Here is a 16,227-nt window from a genome sequence, read left to right as displayed (position 1 = left end):
ACATAGCTCCGCCCCTTCGAACCAGACTGCACATCCTGCTCGTTTAAATTTAAAGCCTCAGCTCTGTGCGGGGATCTGATTGGCTGGATCTGAGGTGACGTCAGGAGCATGCCCGGAGCCGCGCTTCTATTGGCTGAGAGCGGAGGAAGCGACAGTGCCGCGCCGGACGGAGAGAGGTGAGACTAGACCAAGGAGCTTACACTCTATATATAGTACATATAGTGTGTGACACTAGACCGAGGAGCTTACACTCTATATATAGTACGTATAGAGCATGTGAGACTAGACCCAGGAGCTTACACTCTATATATAGTACATATAGAGCATGTGACACTAGACCCAGGAGCTTACACTCTATATATAGTACATATAGAGCATGTGAGACTAGACCCAGGAGCTTACACTCTATATATAGTATATATAGTGTGTGACACTAGACCCAGGAGCTTACACTCTATATATAGTACATATAGTGTGTGACACTAGACCGAGGAGCTTACACTCTATATATAGTACATATAGAGCATGTGACACTAGACCCAGGAGCTTACACTCTATATATAGTACATATAGAGCATGTGAGACTAGACTCAGGAGCTTACACTCTATATATAGTACATATAGTGTGTGACACTAGACCCAGGAGCTTACACTCTATATATAGTACATATAGAGCATGTGACACTAGACCGAGGAGCTTACACTCTATATATAGTACATATAGAGCATGTGACACTAGACCCAGGAGCTTACACTCTATATATAGAGCATGTGAGACTAAACCCAGGAGCTTACACTCTATATATAGTACATATAGAGCATGTGACACTAGACCCAGGAGCTTACACTCCCTATAAAGTACATATAGAGCATGTGACACTAGACCCAGGAGCTTACACTCCCTATAAAGTACATATAGAGCATGTGACACTAGACCCAGGAGCTTACACTCCATATATAGTACATATAGTGTGTGACACTAGACCGAGGAGCTTACACTCTATATATAGTACATATAGAGCATGTGACACTAGACACAGGAGCTTACACTCTATATATAGTACATATAGAGCATGTGAGACTAGACCCAGGAGCTTACACTCTATATATAGTACATATAGAGCATGTAAAACTAGACCCAGGAGCTTACACTCTATATATAGTACATATGGAGTGTGACACTAGACCCAGGAGCTTACACTCTATATATAGTACATATGGAGTGTGACACTAGACCCAGGAGCTTACACGCTGACAGCCTGTCCCCCCATTAATGTCATTATATATAGAGCATGTGAGACTAGACCCAGGAGCTTACACTCTGACAACATTTCCCCCATTATTATCATTATATATAGTTTTGTATATACACTGATCAGTAACCACTGTCAAGTGAAGTGAATAACATTGATTATCAGGTTACAATGGTACCTGTCAGGGGTGGGATATATTAGGCAGCAAGTGATCAGTCAGTTCTTGATATTGATATGTTGGAAGCAGGAAATATGGTCAAGTGTAAGGATCTGAGCGACTTTGACAAGGGCCAAATTATGATGATTAGACTGGGTCAGAGCATCTCCAACACGGCCGGTCTTGTGGGGTGTTCCCTGTATGCAGTGGTTAGTATCTACCAAACGTGGTCCAAGGAAGGACAACTGGTGAACCAGAGACAGGGTCATGGGCGCCCAAGGCTCATTGATGTGTGTGGGGAGTGAAGCCCGTCTGGTCCAATCCCACAGAAGAGCTCCTGTAGCACAAACTGCTGAAATAGTTAATGCTGGTTATGATAGAACGGTGTCAGAACACACAGAGCATCGCAGCTTGATGCGTATGGGTGGCGTAGCAACACATCGGTCAGGATGTCGATGCTGACACCTGTCCACCACTGAAAGTGCCTACAATGGGCATGTGAGCACCAGATCTCGCCCATGGAGCAATGGAAGAAGGTGGACTGAGGAATCCCGTTTTCTTTTACATCATGTGGATGGCTGGGTAGACGTGAGTTGTTTACCTGGGGAAGAGATGGCACCAGGATGCACTATGGGAAGAAGGCAGCCGACTGAGGCAGTGTGATGCTCTGGGTAATGTTCTGCTGGGAAGCTTTGGGTCCTGACATTCATGTAGATGTTACTCTGACACGTACCACTTACCTAAACATTGCTGCAGATCAAGTACACCCCTTCATGGCAGCGGTATTCCCTGATGGCAGTGACCTCTTTCAGCAGGATAATGCTCCCTGCCACACTGCAAAACTTGTTCAGGAATGGTTTGAGGAACATGACAGAGTTCAAGGTGTTGACTTGTCCTCCAAATTCCCCAGATCACAATCCGGTCACCATCTGTGGGATGTGCTGGAGAAACAGGAACGAGCCATGGAGGTCCCACCTCACATCTTACAGGACTTAAAGGATCTGCTGCTAACATCTTGGTGCCAGATACCACAGGACACCTTCACAGGTCTTGTGGACCTATTTTGGCGGCATGATGGGGAATTCCACAATAATAGGCCGTATATATATATATATATATATATATATATATATATATATATATATATATATATATATATATGTGTTGTATGTTCTAGTCTCTGTCAGTGCAGCTTTAGAGAGGACAGGTTCTGGTACCCTGACTCCACACGTTGGGGTTCACCTCCCTCCCCTGTGGAATTTCAGCCACGTCAGCATCGCTGGTATTACTGCACACGTTACTAAGTTACTGCAGAGTCTAATTCTGTTTTCTCTCCCCCACAGTGTGTTCCTGAATCCCCCATATTATATGATGGAGAAAGTCCGCTGCACAGATCATGGTAAGTGCCCTGTATGTATGGGTCATATGAGATGTTCATGTATGTACGTGCAGCTATAATATGCAGGGACATATGATAATAAGCCGGAGTTGTGTCATTTCCCTCTCCCAGGATGTCTTTGTATCTTAAAGACTGGAACGCGGGATGGGCCCAACAAGGGGAAGAGTTTCTACATCTGTTCAGCCAATCGCAGCACTCCGTGTCCGTATACCCAGCCTGTAGAGTATGTATCCTTATCTCCGTGTGTGGGGGATGAATGTTGGGACTGCTCTGTGTCTCACAGGTGGGGGATGAATGTTGGGACTGCTCTGTGTCTCGCAGGCGGGGGATGATTGTTGGGACTGCTCTGTGTCTCACAGGCGGGGGATGAATGTTGGGACTGCTCTGTGTCTCGCAGGCGGGGGATGAATGTTGGGACTGCTCTGTGTCTCACAGGCGGGGGATGAATGTTGGGACTGCTCTGTGTCTCGCAGGCGGGGGATGAATGTTGGGACTGCTCTGTGTCTCACAGGCGGGGGATGAATGTTGGGACTGCTCTGTGTCTCGCAGGCGGGGGATGAATGTTGGGACTGCTCTGTGTCTCGCAGGCGGGGGTCTAATGTTGGGACTGCTCTGTGTCTCACAGGTGGGGGATGAATGTTGGGACTGCTCTGTGTCTCACAGGCGGGGGATGAATGTTGGGACTGCTCTGTGTCTCACAGGCAGGGGATGAATGTTGGGACTGCTCTGTGTCTCACAGGTGGGGGATGAATGTTGGGACTGCTCTGTGTCTCACAGGCGGGGGATGAATGTTGGGACTGCTCTGTGTCTCGCAGGCGGGGGATGAATGTTGGGACTGCTCTGTGTCTCACAGGCGGGGGATGAATGTTGGGACTGCTCTGTGTCTCGCAGGCGGGGGATGAATGTTGGGACTGCTCTGTGTCTCACAGGCGGGGGATGAATGTTGGGACTGCTCTGTGTCTCGCAGGCGGGGGATGAATGTTGGGACTGCTCTGTGTCTCACAGGCGGGGGATGAATGTTGGGACTGCTCTGTGTCTCACAGGCGGGGGATGAATGTTGGGACTGCTCTGTGTCTCGCAGGCGGGGGATGAATGTTGGGACTGCTCTGTGTCTCGCAGGCGGGGGATGAATGTTGGGACTGCTCTGTGTCTCACAGGTGGGGGATGAATGTTGGGACTGCTCTGTGTCTCGCAGGTGGGGGATGAATGTTGGGACTGCTCTGTGTCTCGCAGGCGGGGGATGAATGTTGGGACTGCTCTGTGTCTCACAGGCAGGGGATGAATGTTGGGACTGCTCTGTGTCTCACAGGCGGGGGATGATTGTTGGGACTGCTCTGTGTCTCACAGGCGGGGGATGAATGTTGGGACTGCTCTGTGTCTCACAGGCGGGGGATGAATGTTGGGACTGCTCTGTGTCTCACAGGTGGGGGATGAATGTTGGGACTGCTCTGTGTCTCACAGGCGGGGGATGAATGTTGGGACTGCTCTGTGTCTCACAGGTGGGGGATGAATGTTGGGACTGCTCTGTGTCTCACAGGCGGGGGATGAATGTTGGGACTGCTCTGTGTCTCACAGGTGGGGGATGATTGTTGGGACTGCTCTGTGTCTCACAGGTGGGGGATGAATGTTGGGACTGCTCTGTGTCTCACAGGCAGGGGATGAATGTTGGGACTGCTCTGTGTCTCACAGGCGGGGGATGAATGTTGGGACTGCTCTGTGTCTCACAGGCGGGGGATGAATGTTGGGACTGCTCTGTGTCTCACAGGCGGGGGATGAATGTTGGGACTGCTCTGTGTCTCACAGGCGGGGGATGAATGTTGGGACTGCTCTGTGTCTCACAGGCGGGGGATGAATGTTGGGACTGCTCTGTGTCTCACAGGCAGGGGATGAATGTTGGGACTGCTCTGTGTCTCACAGGTGGGGGATGAATGTTGGGACTGCTCTGTGTCTCGCAGGCGGGGGATGAATGTTGGGACTGCTCTGTGTCTCACAGGCGGGGGATGAATGTTGGGACTGCTCTGTGTCTCACAGGCGGGGGATGAATGTTGGGACTGCTCTGTGTCTCACAGGCGGGGGATGAATGTTGGGACTGCTCTGTGTCTCGCAGGCGGGGGATGAATGTTGGGACTGCTCTGTGTCTCACAGGTGGGGGATGAATGTTGGGACTGCTCTGTGTCTCACAGGCAGGGGATGAATGTTGGGACTGCTCTGTGTCTCACGGGCAGGGGATGAATGTTGGGACTGCTCTGTGTCTCACAGGCGGGGGATGAATGTTGGGACTGCTCTGTGTTTCGCAGGCGGGGGATGAATGTTGGGACTGCTCTGTGTCTCACAGGCGAGGGATGAATGTTGGGACTGCTCTGTGTCTCGCAGGCGGGGGATGAATGTTGGGACTGCTCTGTGTCTCGCAGGCGGGGGATGAATGTTGGGACTGCTCTGTGTCTCGCAGGCGGGGGATGAATGTTGGGACTGCTCTGTGTCTCGCAGGTGGGGGATGAATGTTGGGACTGCTCTGTGTCTCGCAGGCGGGGGATGAATGTTGGGACTGCTCTGTGTCTCACAGGTGGGGGATGAATGTTGGGACTGCTCTGTGTCTCGCAGGCGGGGGTCTAATGTTGGGACTGCTCTGTGTCTCACAGGTGGGGGATGAATGTTGGGACTGCTCTGTGTCTCACAGGTGGGGGATGAATGTTGGGACTGCTCTGTGTCTCACAGGCAGGGGATGAATGTTGGGACTGCTCTGTGTCTCACAGGCGGGGGATGAATGTTGGGACTGCTCTGTGTCTCACAGGCGGGGGATGAATGTTGGGACTGCTCTGTGTCTCGCAGGCGGGGGTCTAATGTTGGGACTGCTCTGTGTCTCACAGGTGGGGGATGAATGTTGGGACTGCTCTGTGTCTCGCAGGCGGGGGTCTAATGTTGGGACTGCTCTGTGTCTCACAGGCGGGGGATGAATGTTGGGACTGCTCTGTGTCTCGCAGGTGGGGGATGAATGTTGGGACTGCTCTGTGTCTCGCAGGTGGGGGATGAATGTTGGGACTGCTCTGTGTCTCGCAGGCGGGGGTCTAATGTTGGGACTGCTCTGTGTCTCACAGGCGGGGGATGAATGTTGGGACTGCTCTGTGTCTCGCAGGCGGGGGATGAATGTTGGGACTGCTCTGTGTCTCGCAGGCGGGGGATGAATGTTGGGACTGCTCTGTGTCTCACAGGCGGGGGATGAATGTTGGGACTGCTCTGTGTCTCACAGGTGGGGGATGAATGTTGGGACTGCTCTGTGTCTCACAGGCGGGGGATGAATGTTGGGACTGCTCTGTGTCTCACAGGTGGGGGATGAATGTTGGGACTGCTCTGTGTCTCACAGGTGGGGGATGAATGTTGGGACTGCTCTGTGTCTCACAGGCGGGGGATGAATGTTGGGACTGCTCTGTGTCTCACGGGCAGGGGATGAATGTTGGGACTGCTCTGTGTCTCACGGGCAGGGGATGAATGTTGGGACTGCTCTGTGTCTCGCAGGCGGGGGATGAATGTTGGGACTGCTCTGTGTCTCGCAGGTGGGGGATGAATGTTGGGACTGCTCTGTGTCTCGCAGGTGGGGGATGAATGTTGGGACTGCTCTGTGTCTCGCAGGTGGGGGATGAATGTTGGGACTGCTCTGTGTCTCACAGGCGGGGGATGAATGTTGGGACTGCTCTGTGTCTCGCAGGTGGGGGATGAATGTTGGGACTGCTCTGTGTCTCGCAGGCGGGGGATGAATGTTGGGACTGCTCTGTGTCTCACAGGCAGGGGATGAATGTTGGGACTGCTCTGTGTCTCACAGGCGGGGGATGAATGTTGGGACTGCTCTGTGTCTCGCAGGTGGGGGATGAATGTTGGGACTGCTCTGTGTCTCGCAGGTGGGGGATGAATGTTGGGACTGCTCTGTGTCTCGCAGGTGGGGGATGAATGTTGGGACTGCTCTGTGTCTCGCAGGTGGGGGATGAATGTTGGGACTGCTCTGTGTCTCACAGGCAGGGGATGAATGTTGGGACTGCTCTGTGTCTCGCAGGTGGGGGATGAATTTTGGGACTGCTCTGTGTCTCACAGGTGGGGGATGAATGTTGGGACTGCTCTGTGTCTCGCAGGTGGGGGATGAATGTTGGGACTGCTCTGTGTCTCACAGGCGGGGGATGAATGTTGGGACTGCTCTGTGTCTCACAGGCAGGGGATGAATGTTGGGACTGCTCTGTGTCTCGCAGGTGGGGGATGAATGTTGGGACTGCTCTGTGTCTCGCAGGTGGGGGATGAATGTTGGGACTGCTCTGTGTCTCACAGGCGGGGGATGAATGTTGGGACTGCTCTGTGTCTCACAGGCGGGGGATGAATGTTGGGACTGCTCTGTGTCTCACAGGCGGGGGATGAATGTTGGGACTGCTCTGTGTCTCGCAGGTGGGGGATGAATGTTGGGACTGCTCTGTGTCTCGCAGGTGGGGGATGAATGTTGGGACTGCTCTGTGTCTCACAGGTGGGGGATGATTGTTGGGACTGCTCTGTGTCTCACAGGCGGGGGATGAATGTTGGGACTGCTCTGTGTCTCACAGGTGGGGGATGAATGTTGGGACTGCTCTGTGTCTCGCAGGCGGGGGATGATTGTTGGGACTGCTCTGTGTCTCACAGGCGGGGGATGAATGTTGGGACTGCTCTGTGTCTCGCAGGCGGGGGATGAATGTTGGGACTGCTCTGTGTCTCACAGGCGGGGGATGATTGTTGGGACTGCTCTGTGTCTCACAGGCAGGGGATGAATGTTGGGACTGCTCTGTGTCTCACAGGTGGGGGATGAATGTTGGGACTGCTCTGTGTCTCACAGGTGGGGGATGATTGTTGGGACTGCTCTGTGTCTCGCAGGCGGGGGATGAATGTTGGGACTGCTCTGTGTCTCACAGGTGGGGGATGAATGTTGGGACTGCTCTGTGTCTCACAGGTGGGGGATGATTGTTGGGACTGCTCTGTGTCTCACAGGTGGGGGATGATTGTTGGGACTGCTCTGTGTCTCACAGGCGGGGGATGAATGTTGGGACTGCTCTGTGTCTCACAGGTGGGGGATGATTGTTGGGACTGCTCTGTGTCTCACAGGCGGGGGATGAATGTTGGGACTGCTCTGTGTCTCACAGGCAGGGGATGAATGTTGGGACTGCTCTGTGTCTCACAGGTGGGGGATGATTGTTGGGACTGCTCTGTGTCTCACAGGCGGGGGATGAATGTTGGGACTGCTCTCTGTCTCACAGGCAGGGGATGAATGTTGGGACTGCTCTGTGTCTCACAGGTGGGGGATGAATGTTGGGACTGCTCTGTGTCTCACAGGCAGGGGATGAATGTTGGGACTGCTCTGTGTCTCACAGGTGGGGGATGAATGTTGGGACTGCTCTGTGTCTCGCAGGCGGGGGATGAATGTTGGGACTGCTCTGTGTCTCACAGGTGGGGGATGAATGTTGGGACTGCTCTGTGTCTCACAGGTGGGGGATGATTGTTGGGACTGCTCTGTGTCTCACAGGTGGGGGATGATTGTTGGGACTGCTCTGTGTCTCACAGGCGGGGGATGAATGTTGGGACTGCTCTGTGTCTCACAGGTGGGGGATGATTGTTGGGACTGCTCTGTGTCTCACAGGCGGGGGATGAATGTTGGGACTGCTCTGTGTCTCACAGGCAGGGGATGAATGTTGGGACTGCTCTGTGTCTCACAGGTGGGGGATGATTGTTGGGACTGCTCTGTGTCTCACAGGCGGGGGATGAATGTTGGGACTGCTCTCTGTCTCACAGGCAGGGGATGAATGTTGGGACTGCTCTGTGTCTCACAGGTGGGGGATGAATGTTGGGACTGCTCTGTGTCTCACAGGCAGGGGATGAATGTTGGGACTGCTCTGTGTCTCACAGGCGGGGGATGAATGTTGGGACTGCTCTGTGTCTCGCAGGCGGGGGATGAATGTTGGGACTGCTCTGTGTCTCGCAGGCGGGGGATGAATGTTGGGACTGCTCTGTGTCTCGCAGGCGGGGGATGAATGTTGGGACTGCTCTGTGTCTCACAGGCGGGGGATGAATGTTGGGACTGCTCTGTGTCTCACAGGTGGGGGATGAATGTTGGGACTGCTCTGTGTCTCACAGGTGGGGGATGAATGTTGGGACTGCTCTGTGTCTCACAGGTGGAGGATGAATGTTGGGACTGCTCTGTGTCTCACAGGCAGGGGATGAATGTTGGGACTGCTCTGTGTCTCACAGGTGGGGGATGAATGTTGGGACTGCTCTGTGTCTCACAGGTGGGGGATGAATGTTGGGACTGCTCTGTGTCTCACAGGTGGGGGATGAATGTTGGGACTGCTCTGTGTCTCACAGGTGGGGGATGAATGTTGGGACTGCTCTGTGTCTCACAGGTGGGGGATGAATGTTGGGACTGCTCTGTGTCTCACAGGTGGAGGATGAATGTTGGGACTGCTCTGTGTCTCACAGGTGGGGGATGAATGTTGGGACTGCTCTGTGTCTCACAGGTGGGGGATGAATGTTGGGACTGCTCTGTGTCTCACAGGTGGGGGATGAATGTTGGGACTGCTCTGTGTCTCACAGGTGGAGGATGAATGTTGGGACTGCTCTGTGTCTCACAGGTGGGGGATGAATGTTGGGACTGCTCTGTGTCTCACAGGCAGGGGATGAATGTTGGGACTGCTCTGTGTTTCGCAGGCGGGGGATGATTGTTGGGACTGCTCTGTGTCTCACATGCGGAGGATGAATGTTGGGACTGCTCTGTGTCCAGTGTACATTGGACAGATCACTCATACGATTAGGACTGTACCGGGTGGTATAAATGTACGATACGCTCTTCCCAGCCAGTCTCTGACCCACAATAACAGTCGGGGAGCAGATTGCTGGTGGACCTTACAGACCACGGAGAGGCTGTGATCTGTCCTCACTGCTCACCCATGTTACATGCTGGGTTCTGGGATGAGATCTCTCAGGTGATGGTGTCTGTGTCACCTCCTCCTTGTTTCTGCTTCTAGTCTCCCCCCGTCCTACTGTCTGCTGCACGAGGATTACCTGGTGGATCTGCAGGCGCTGGTGAAACAGGACAAGGGGGGTTACAGGTGAGGTCGTCAGTCTGTCTGTATGTAGTATGTCTGTCTCTGTATGTAGTATGTATGTAGTATGTCTGTCTCTGTATGTAGTATGTATGTAGTATGTCTGTCTCTGTATGTAGTATGTATGTAGTATGTCTGTCTCTGTATGTAGTATGTATGTAGTATGTCTGTCTCTGTATGTAGTATGTATGTAGTATGTCTGTCTCTGTATGTAGTATGTATGTAGTATGTCTGTCTCTGTATGTAGTATGTATGTAGTATGTCTGTCTCTGTATGTAGTATGTCTGTCTCTGTATGTAGTATGTATGTAGTATGTCTGTCTCTGTATGTAGTATGTATGTAGTATGTCTGTCTCTGTATGTAGTATGTATGTAGTATGTCTGTCTCTGTATGTAGTATGTTTTATAGCCTGGTCAGTGTGTAAATGTAAAGCAGAGGCCGTGTTGGATATTTCCGTGTATTGCGGTACAGAAATAAAGGATACACCGTGATGGTATTATCAGGACTTGCTGTGTTTTTGGCTATAGACCTGGGAGGGGGGATTACTGGAGACACCAGGGGACACCGCTGTCACTGCTGTGATGTCTTCTCAGGTTGTATTATCGCTGTGTGAAGAGTAAGAGCGACGGGAAGAAGTACTGCGGGAGCGTCCCCTGGCAGGTAATCCGCTCACACTGCATGCAAGGTACAGAGTGCGACCACGAGTGTCCTGGTCACATACACCCAGGAGCCTCCCAATATCCTCTACATAATATTACACCTGATGGCATCAAAACGCATCACTTGTAAGAGACACCGGTCTATTATTATTTATATAATGCCAATCACAGAGAATATATAATCATTATCAGTCCCTGCCCCAGAGGAGCTTGCAATCTAAATTCCGTTCTACACACACACAGCAGTTTTGTCAGAAGCCAAGTCTCCTATCAGTATTTATTGTACTGTGGGAGGAAACCCACACGGGGGAACATGCAGACCCCACACAGATGGGCCCTGGCTGTAGAGATCATAGTCTGTCAATAACACAAGGGATATAATACTATACAACGCTGAGGGAACAGGAGAGGCCCCAGGATAACGTGAGGGACCCTGAGAGCCGATGACGGGGCCAAGGAGGTGAGATATACACCACACTGTACATTAGACGGAGCACCAACCCAGCTGGACACAGGTCTGATGACATAGACTAGAGGAGCGGAGCAGGGACTGAGAACGGATGGAGCGGTGTCCTTACCCAGGATTAAGCATCTTCTCACCTAGTATCCACATGTGTCTTTATAAGATCAATCTGAGTAATTCTGCTGCAAGAAATGGGCTATGGCTGCTCCTTCTGATCCATGTTCTCTCCCGGAGCCTCATACTGTAATCTATTCTGCAGCTTAATAATGTTATTATGCACTAAGCTGGCCCTTAGGAAATCTCTGGTTAATGAGCTTTATTGCTCCAAGATGAGCAGAACAACGTACAAGTCATAGGGGCGATTCAGTTCTAAGCGATGTGCCAACGGACCGGTACTACGTACCCCTTTGTGGGTCATTTGAATTGGATGCTGGAGGACACGGAGCCAGTGTAGGGATTTGTGGAGCAGAGAGAGAGGATGATCCGTCTTGCTGCAGCATATAGGATGGATTGGGGTACAGATGGGTACAGGGAATGCCAGGTAGCAGGAGGTGGGATGGTGAGAGAATGGATAAGAGTTATGGTTGGATCTTTTATAAGAAACTGACATATTCTAACAATACCTCAAGGGTCGCACTGTGCGCACACAGAACAGACATCATATTTTGATTTACACATATGTTGAACTGACGTCCACTTGTGCTTGGACAGGGTTTACATGCTCATTACATTTTTTATTCTACTTTTACAATATCAAAAATGATTTACAATTGAATCTATCAGCAACTTTAGCACTTGATCAGCACACTGCGTATTATTCTTTACTTATAAAGCGCTGACATATTATGCAGTGTTGTACAGTGAGGGGATCATGATACAAACAGATTACATACGATGACATGAGGCAGAAGGTAACGGTGGCCCCAACCACATGAGCTTGCAGTCTAAGAGGTGTGAGGAGACGCTGAGAGGTTGGTGGGGGAATAGGGTCGAGGGGGCAGGTAGTAGGGTGAGATGAATGCAAAGACTTCATCCTCATTACTGATCTAAGGGAGTGCAGGAGATGGAGGGCAGAGACCTGTGGGGTCTAAAGACTATTGGAGAAGTGAAGTATGTTCAAGTGAAAGGGCAGAAAGGGATGAATGAATAGTGCAGGAAATCTGGAGAGGAACAATATTTCCTCTGATGTGCTGGAGCAGAGGTAGCGATCTCTGTGCCATGGTTGGGGTTTGGATCGTCGGAGATTATATGTAGTAGCTGGAGCTGCAGTGTCTACGGCTGAAGTGAGTGTTTTGTTGTAGAAAGCGGCAGCCTGATTAGGACAGAACAATGCAGACATAGAGAGAGGCGTTGTCTTTAGTGAAAATGAGAATTGGATGCTGTTGAGCGTATTTTGGGTGTCACTCTGTGTCTGGGAAGAAACTAGTGGGAGAGACTAGACTTGGAGCAGAATTGGGAGAATAGAACCAGGACGTGCCCATCACAGTAGGTGGGAGATGAGGCAGAAAGGTCGTGGGATTGTCGATGGGACTGTTGAAATCGCCTAGTATGAGAATAAGAAGGAAATAAGGGAGCCAGGCCACAAAGTTGTCAAGGAATTTGGAAACTGGACCTGGGGGCGATACATGACAGCATCACGAAGGTGGAGAGAATAAAATAGATGGATAGTGTGCAATATAACAGGAAGAGATGGAGGGTACTGGGAGAGTGTATGGCCTAGGGAGAGCCCCCTACAAAAGAGGGCTGCAGGGGATGTAGTGTCAGAGGAGCGGAGCCAGGGTTCTGTAATAGACAGGAGGTCGTGGGATTCAGAAATTAATACATCCTGCATGTATGAGAGTTTGTTACAACCAGATCTGGTGTTCCAGGTGCACAGGAGAGAGGGAGGGTAGAGGAGATATGTGGATATGAGGTGGAGGGGACAGTTCACGGTGGGACTAGGAGCGTGCACAGATATTGGGGATTACACAGTGCCCAAGGTTAGCTGAAACATAACCAGCAGCCCCCACCCCCCCCCCCCACAGACTTCAAGGAGTTCAATTAAAACGTATTCCAGAAAACAGACGTCATTTAACTGTTATCAGTGAAAGTTCTGTCTGTCTTACGGCCTTTACAAAGGCGTAATTATAATTCTAACACATTCAATGCTACAATCTCTCCTCGTGGTATGGAGACCTTATTGCACATACAGGTTACTTACTTACCTGCTCAACATCATTTCGTGTAGATGAGAATGAATCTTGTAAATCATCTTCTGACCTGCCGATAGCGCGGTCTGTTCGCTGATTCAATCTTCTATTTCTTTTCACAGGAAACAAAGCACAAACCAGTTCCAAGGGACGAGCTCCTCTTGGAGAATGTGGAAAAACCTCAGAGAAATCCCTTTAAAGTCATCAATGAGGAACTTAAGGCTGCTGTATGGAAACAGGTCAACGTAGATGGAAAGACGAGCAGTGAGGAGATGAGACACCGACATAAGGGGATGAACGACCTCAATAATGGAATTAAGAAGAGCGAGGAGGAGAAGTCTGACCAGAACAGGAAGGCGAGCAGTGAGGAGATGAGACACAGACACAAGGAGATGAACGTCCTCAATAATGGAATTAAGAAGAGCGAGGAGGAGAAGTCTGACCAGGACAGGAAGGCGAGCAGTGAGGAGATGAGACACCGACACAAGGAGATGAACGTCCTCAATAATGGAATTAAGAAGAGCGAGGAGGAGAAGTCTGACCAGGATAGGAAGGCGAGCAGTGAGGAGAAAAAGTCAGGTCATCATAGGAACAAGAACAGTGAGGAGAAGTCTGTGGTGGGACGAGAGTCTGGTCAGGAGGGGACCCAGGGTATAGTACAGAGGAAACCTAAAGAGGGAAAGCAGAGCTCTGAAGTAAGGAGGACAGAGCAAGAGAGGGAGCAGAACGATGAGAGCACCAGGGATGAGCAAGTTTCTTTCAAAGGATGGAGAGAGAAGAACCTTCCTCCTGGGCTGCAGGTCAAGAAGAAGCTTCCAGATCTGGCAGGAGACAGCGTTCACAAGCAACGAGTCACAGGGGCTCATAGCAAGGAACTAGGAAATAAAAACATAGATTATAAACATGGCGATCCTTCAAATTTGCTGAGGTCCTCTGATTGTAGTAGAGGATCTGGAGTTGTGGAAACAAAACTTACACAAAATATTATTTCTCAGTTATCTGACAAAGTGTCCCAACCTCCAGTGGTCAGCAGTGATGGGGGGAGAGTTTCCAGACACTGTTCTGATGACGGGAAGGACGCGGTGCAGGAACCCATCCGTAAGGAGAAGGACGATGAGGATGATGTTGTGTTTGTTGGCTCTCAGTCTGGGAAGGAAAAGGTGACCACACTGAGGTCATCGGGAGGAGGGACGCAGAGGACAATCACCTCCTTCCCAGGATTCAGCCCATCGCCAGAGACTCAGAACTCGGCCGCCCTACACTCGTTGCTCTCTGCACAGCTCCAGCAGAAGAAGGTATAGACAGCACGATAATAAAGATGTACCAACATCAGCCTCTATATCTACCCCCAGTGTGCCGTTATTTACCCCCCGCCCCTCCCATGTATGTTATAGACCACTTTGGCATCGGTGAATCTGAAGGCGCTGCCGGACGGTGGAGAAAGGCTCCTGAAGCAGGTCCAGGATCTGGAAGATGCTCTGGGGTCTCTCTCGCTTTCCAAGGAGGATCAAGGTGAGAGTGGGAGCAGTATTGTGCCCCGTGTTACTCCTATTCTGCCCCACTACAGACTGTGCACCTGTCCTCCAATGTCTGAGGTGGTTTTAATATTGTAAGGGGGTTTTTATTTACTTTGATTTGTCGCTCTACTTTTCTTGTCTTTTTGCCAATTAATATGTTTGTTTTTTGTCTTATTTTATATTTCTTTTTAGTTGTTAAGCAAAGTAAATATATTTAGCTATAAGTAATGTGATTATCTGGTAATATTGAGGGACACAAAACGCACAGAAATGACACAAAGTGTTTTACAAACAGCGCAATATTTATACTTGTGTTTGTTTTCTTAGACGCGGGCGCCAGAGTTTATTTAGTGATGGGAAATGTGGGGGTGGTTTAAAAGCGTTTGTTTCTGGTGGGGGGGGGGGGACTAAAGTAAAACTGTAAGCGCTCTTTGCACCTTCTGTTCCCATTCTTGCTTGGATGGACCTTTTATTCAGGGTTGTCAGAGCTATTTCCCTGTGAACTTTTTGAAATGAATGGGAAGGTGACAGAGGAGGGGCTTTGACAACTAGATAAAGACCCACCCAGCAAGAGAGAGAACTGGTTGGTTATGAAGAGTCCCCCCGTCTCTTATCGCTTCCAGAGAGCAGCCAAGAGCGGAAACAGAAGGTACAGTCTGAACCCAGGAACCCATTCAGCAAACCAGGCCCAGAGGAGGAAACCCGGGGTGTTAAGCCGCTGTCCTTTCATGAGCTCCCCCCGAGTTCTCTCGGCATTCATGGGTCCGGACCGGCACTGAGCTCCGGTCAGAGTTACGGCAGCTTGTACGGAGGTGAGACGCTTCTCCTTATCATTATCACTGGTTCTATAATGTTACACAGATATGATCAGTGTGATTTACATTCATGTTCTGATATAAAGATTATAGGATTATGGAAGGCTTCAGTGATGGCGCATTAACATACATGTACTACAGGCTTTTATCGCTGATCCTTTCATATTGAACATACATTTATAAGGCATGGCTGAGCCACATGGCAAACTCCGATGAGGATGCGGCCTGCTGGTCTTCTCCCTCCACTGGCCCCGTCCTAGGATAGTGACTCGGCATTGCAACCCTGCAGCAGTAGTAATTCTGCCACTGATTGAAGATGCAGTGCTGGGAGAGGCTTTTTATTACAGCTATGGTTATAATGCAGTGTAATACCTTCATCTTACCAGCAGGTGTCTCCTGACCTATGGTTGTCTGTCCATCTATCTGCAGACTGTAAGATGGTAAAACATTGTGCTACACGTGATATAAATGTGATCCGTAAATGTCCCATAACCCTCAACAGCCCCTCAATGGCAGAGCCTCTATGGAGGTCGGATGACCGAGGAACGTCTCTTCGCTGTTCGAAATGCAACAAGTGAGGCCATTGATCACCTGCACAAGAGTCTGGAGTCCTGTCCTGGCCCTGAAAGTACCGTTCAGGATCCACCAGGATTAAAGGTATTGTGTGAAGCCATT

General features: G+C 50.5%; 1 protein-coding gene across 1 annotated transcript in view; it reads left to right on the top strand.

Annotated features, from left to right (window-relative positions):
- The first annotated feature begins 72 nt into the window (after positions 1–72).
- Positions 73–16,227, top strand: part of TTF2 (transcription termination factor 2) — a 31,183-nt gene continuing 15,028 nt past the window's right edge. The window contains exons 1-9 of the mRNA XM_075197503.1: positions 73–176; positions 2,754–2,809; positions 2,921–3,032; positions 9,832–9,915; positions 10,503–10,569; positions 13,343–14,515; positions 14,615–14,732; positions 15,361–15,549; positions 16,055–16,209. Coding sequence (XP_075053604.1) covers positions 109–176; positions 2,754–2,809; positions 2,921–3,032; positions 9,832–9,915; positions 10,503–10,569; positions 13,343–14,515; positions 14,615–14,732; positions 15,361–15,549; positions 16,055–16,209 — 2,022 coding nt within the window. The 5' untranslated portion in view covers positions 73–108. The remainder of the gene's footprint in view (positions 177–2,753; positions 2,810–2,920; positions 3,033–9,831; positions 9,916–10,502; positions 10,570–13,342; positions 14,516–14,614; positions 14,733–15,360; positions 15,550–16,054; positions 16,210–16,227) is intronic.

Source organism: Mixophyes fleayi, chromosome 2 (genome assembly GCF_038048845.1).
Source record: "Mixophyes fleayi isolate aMixFle1 chromosome 2, aMixFle1.hap1, whole genome shotgun sequence".
Lineage (NCBI taxonomy): Eukaryota > Metazoa > Chordata > Amphibia > Anura > Limnodynastidae > Mixophyes > Mixophyes fleayi.
The sequence above is the reverse complement of the archived record's forward strand: the minus strand, read 5'-3'. Positions and strand labels throughout refer to the sequence as shown.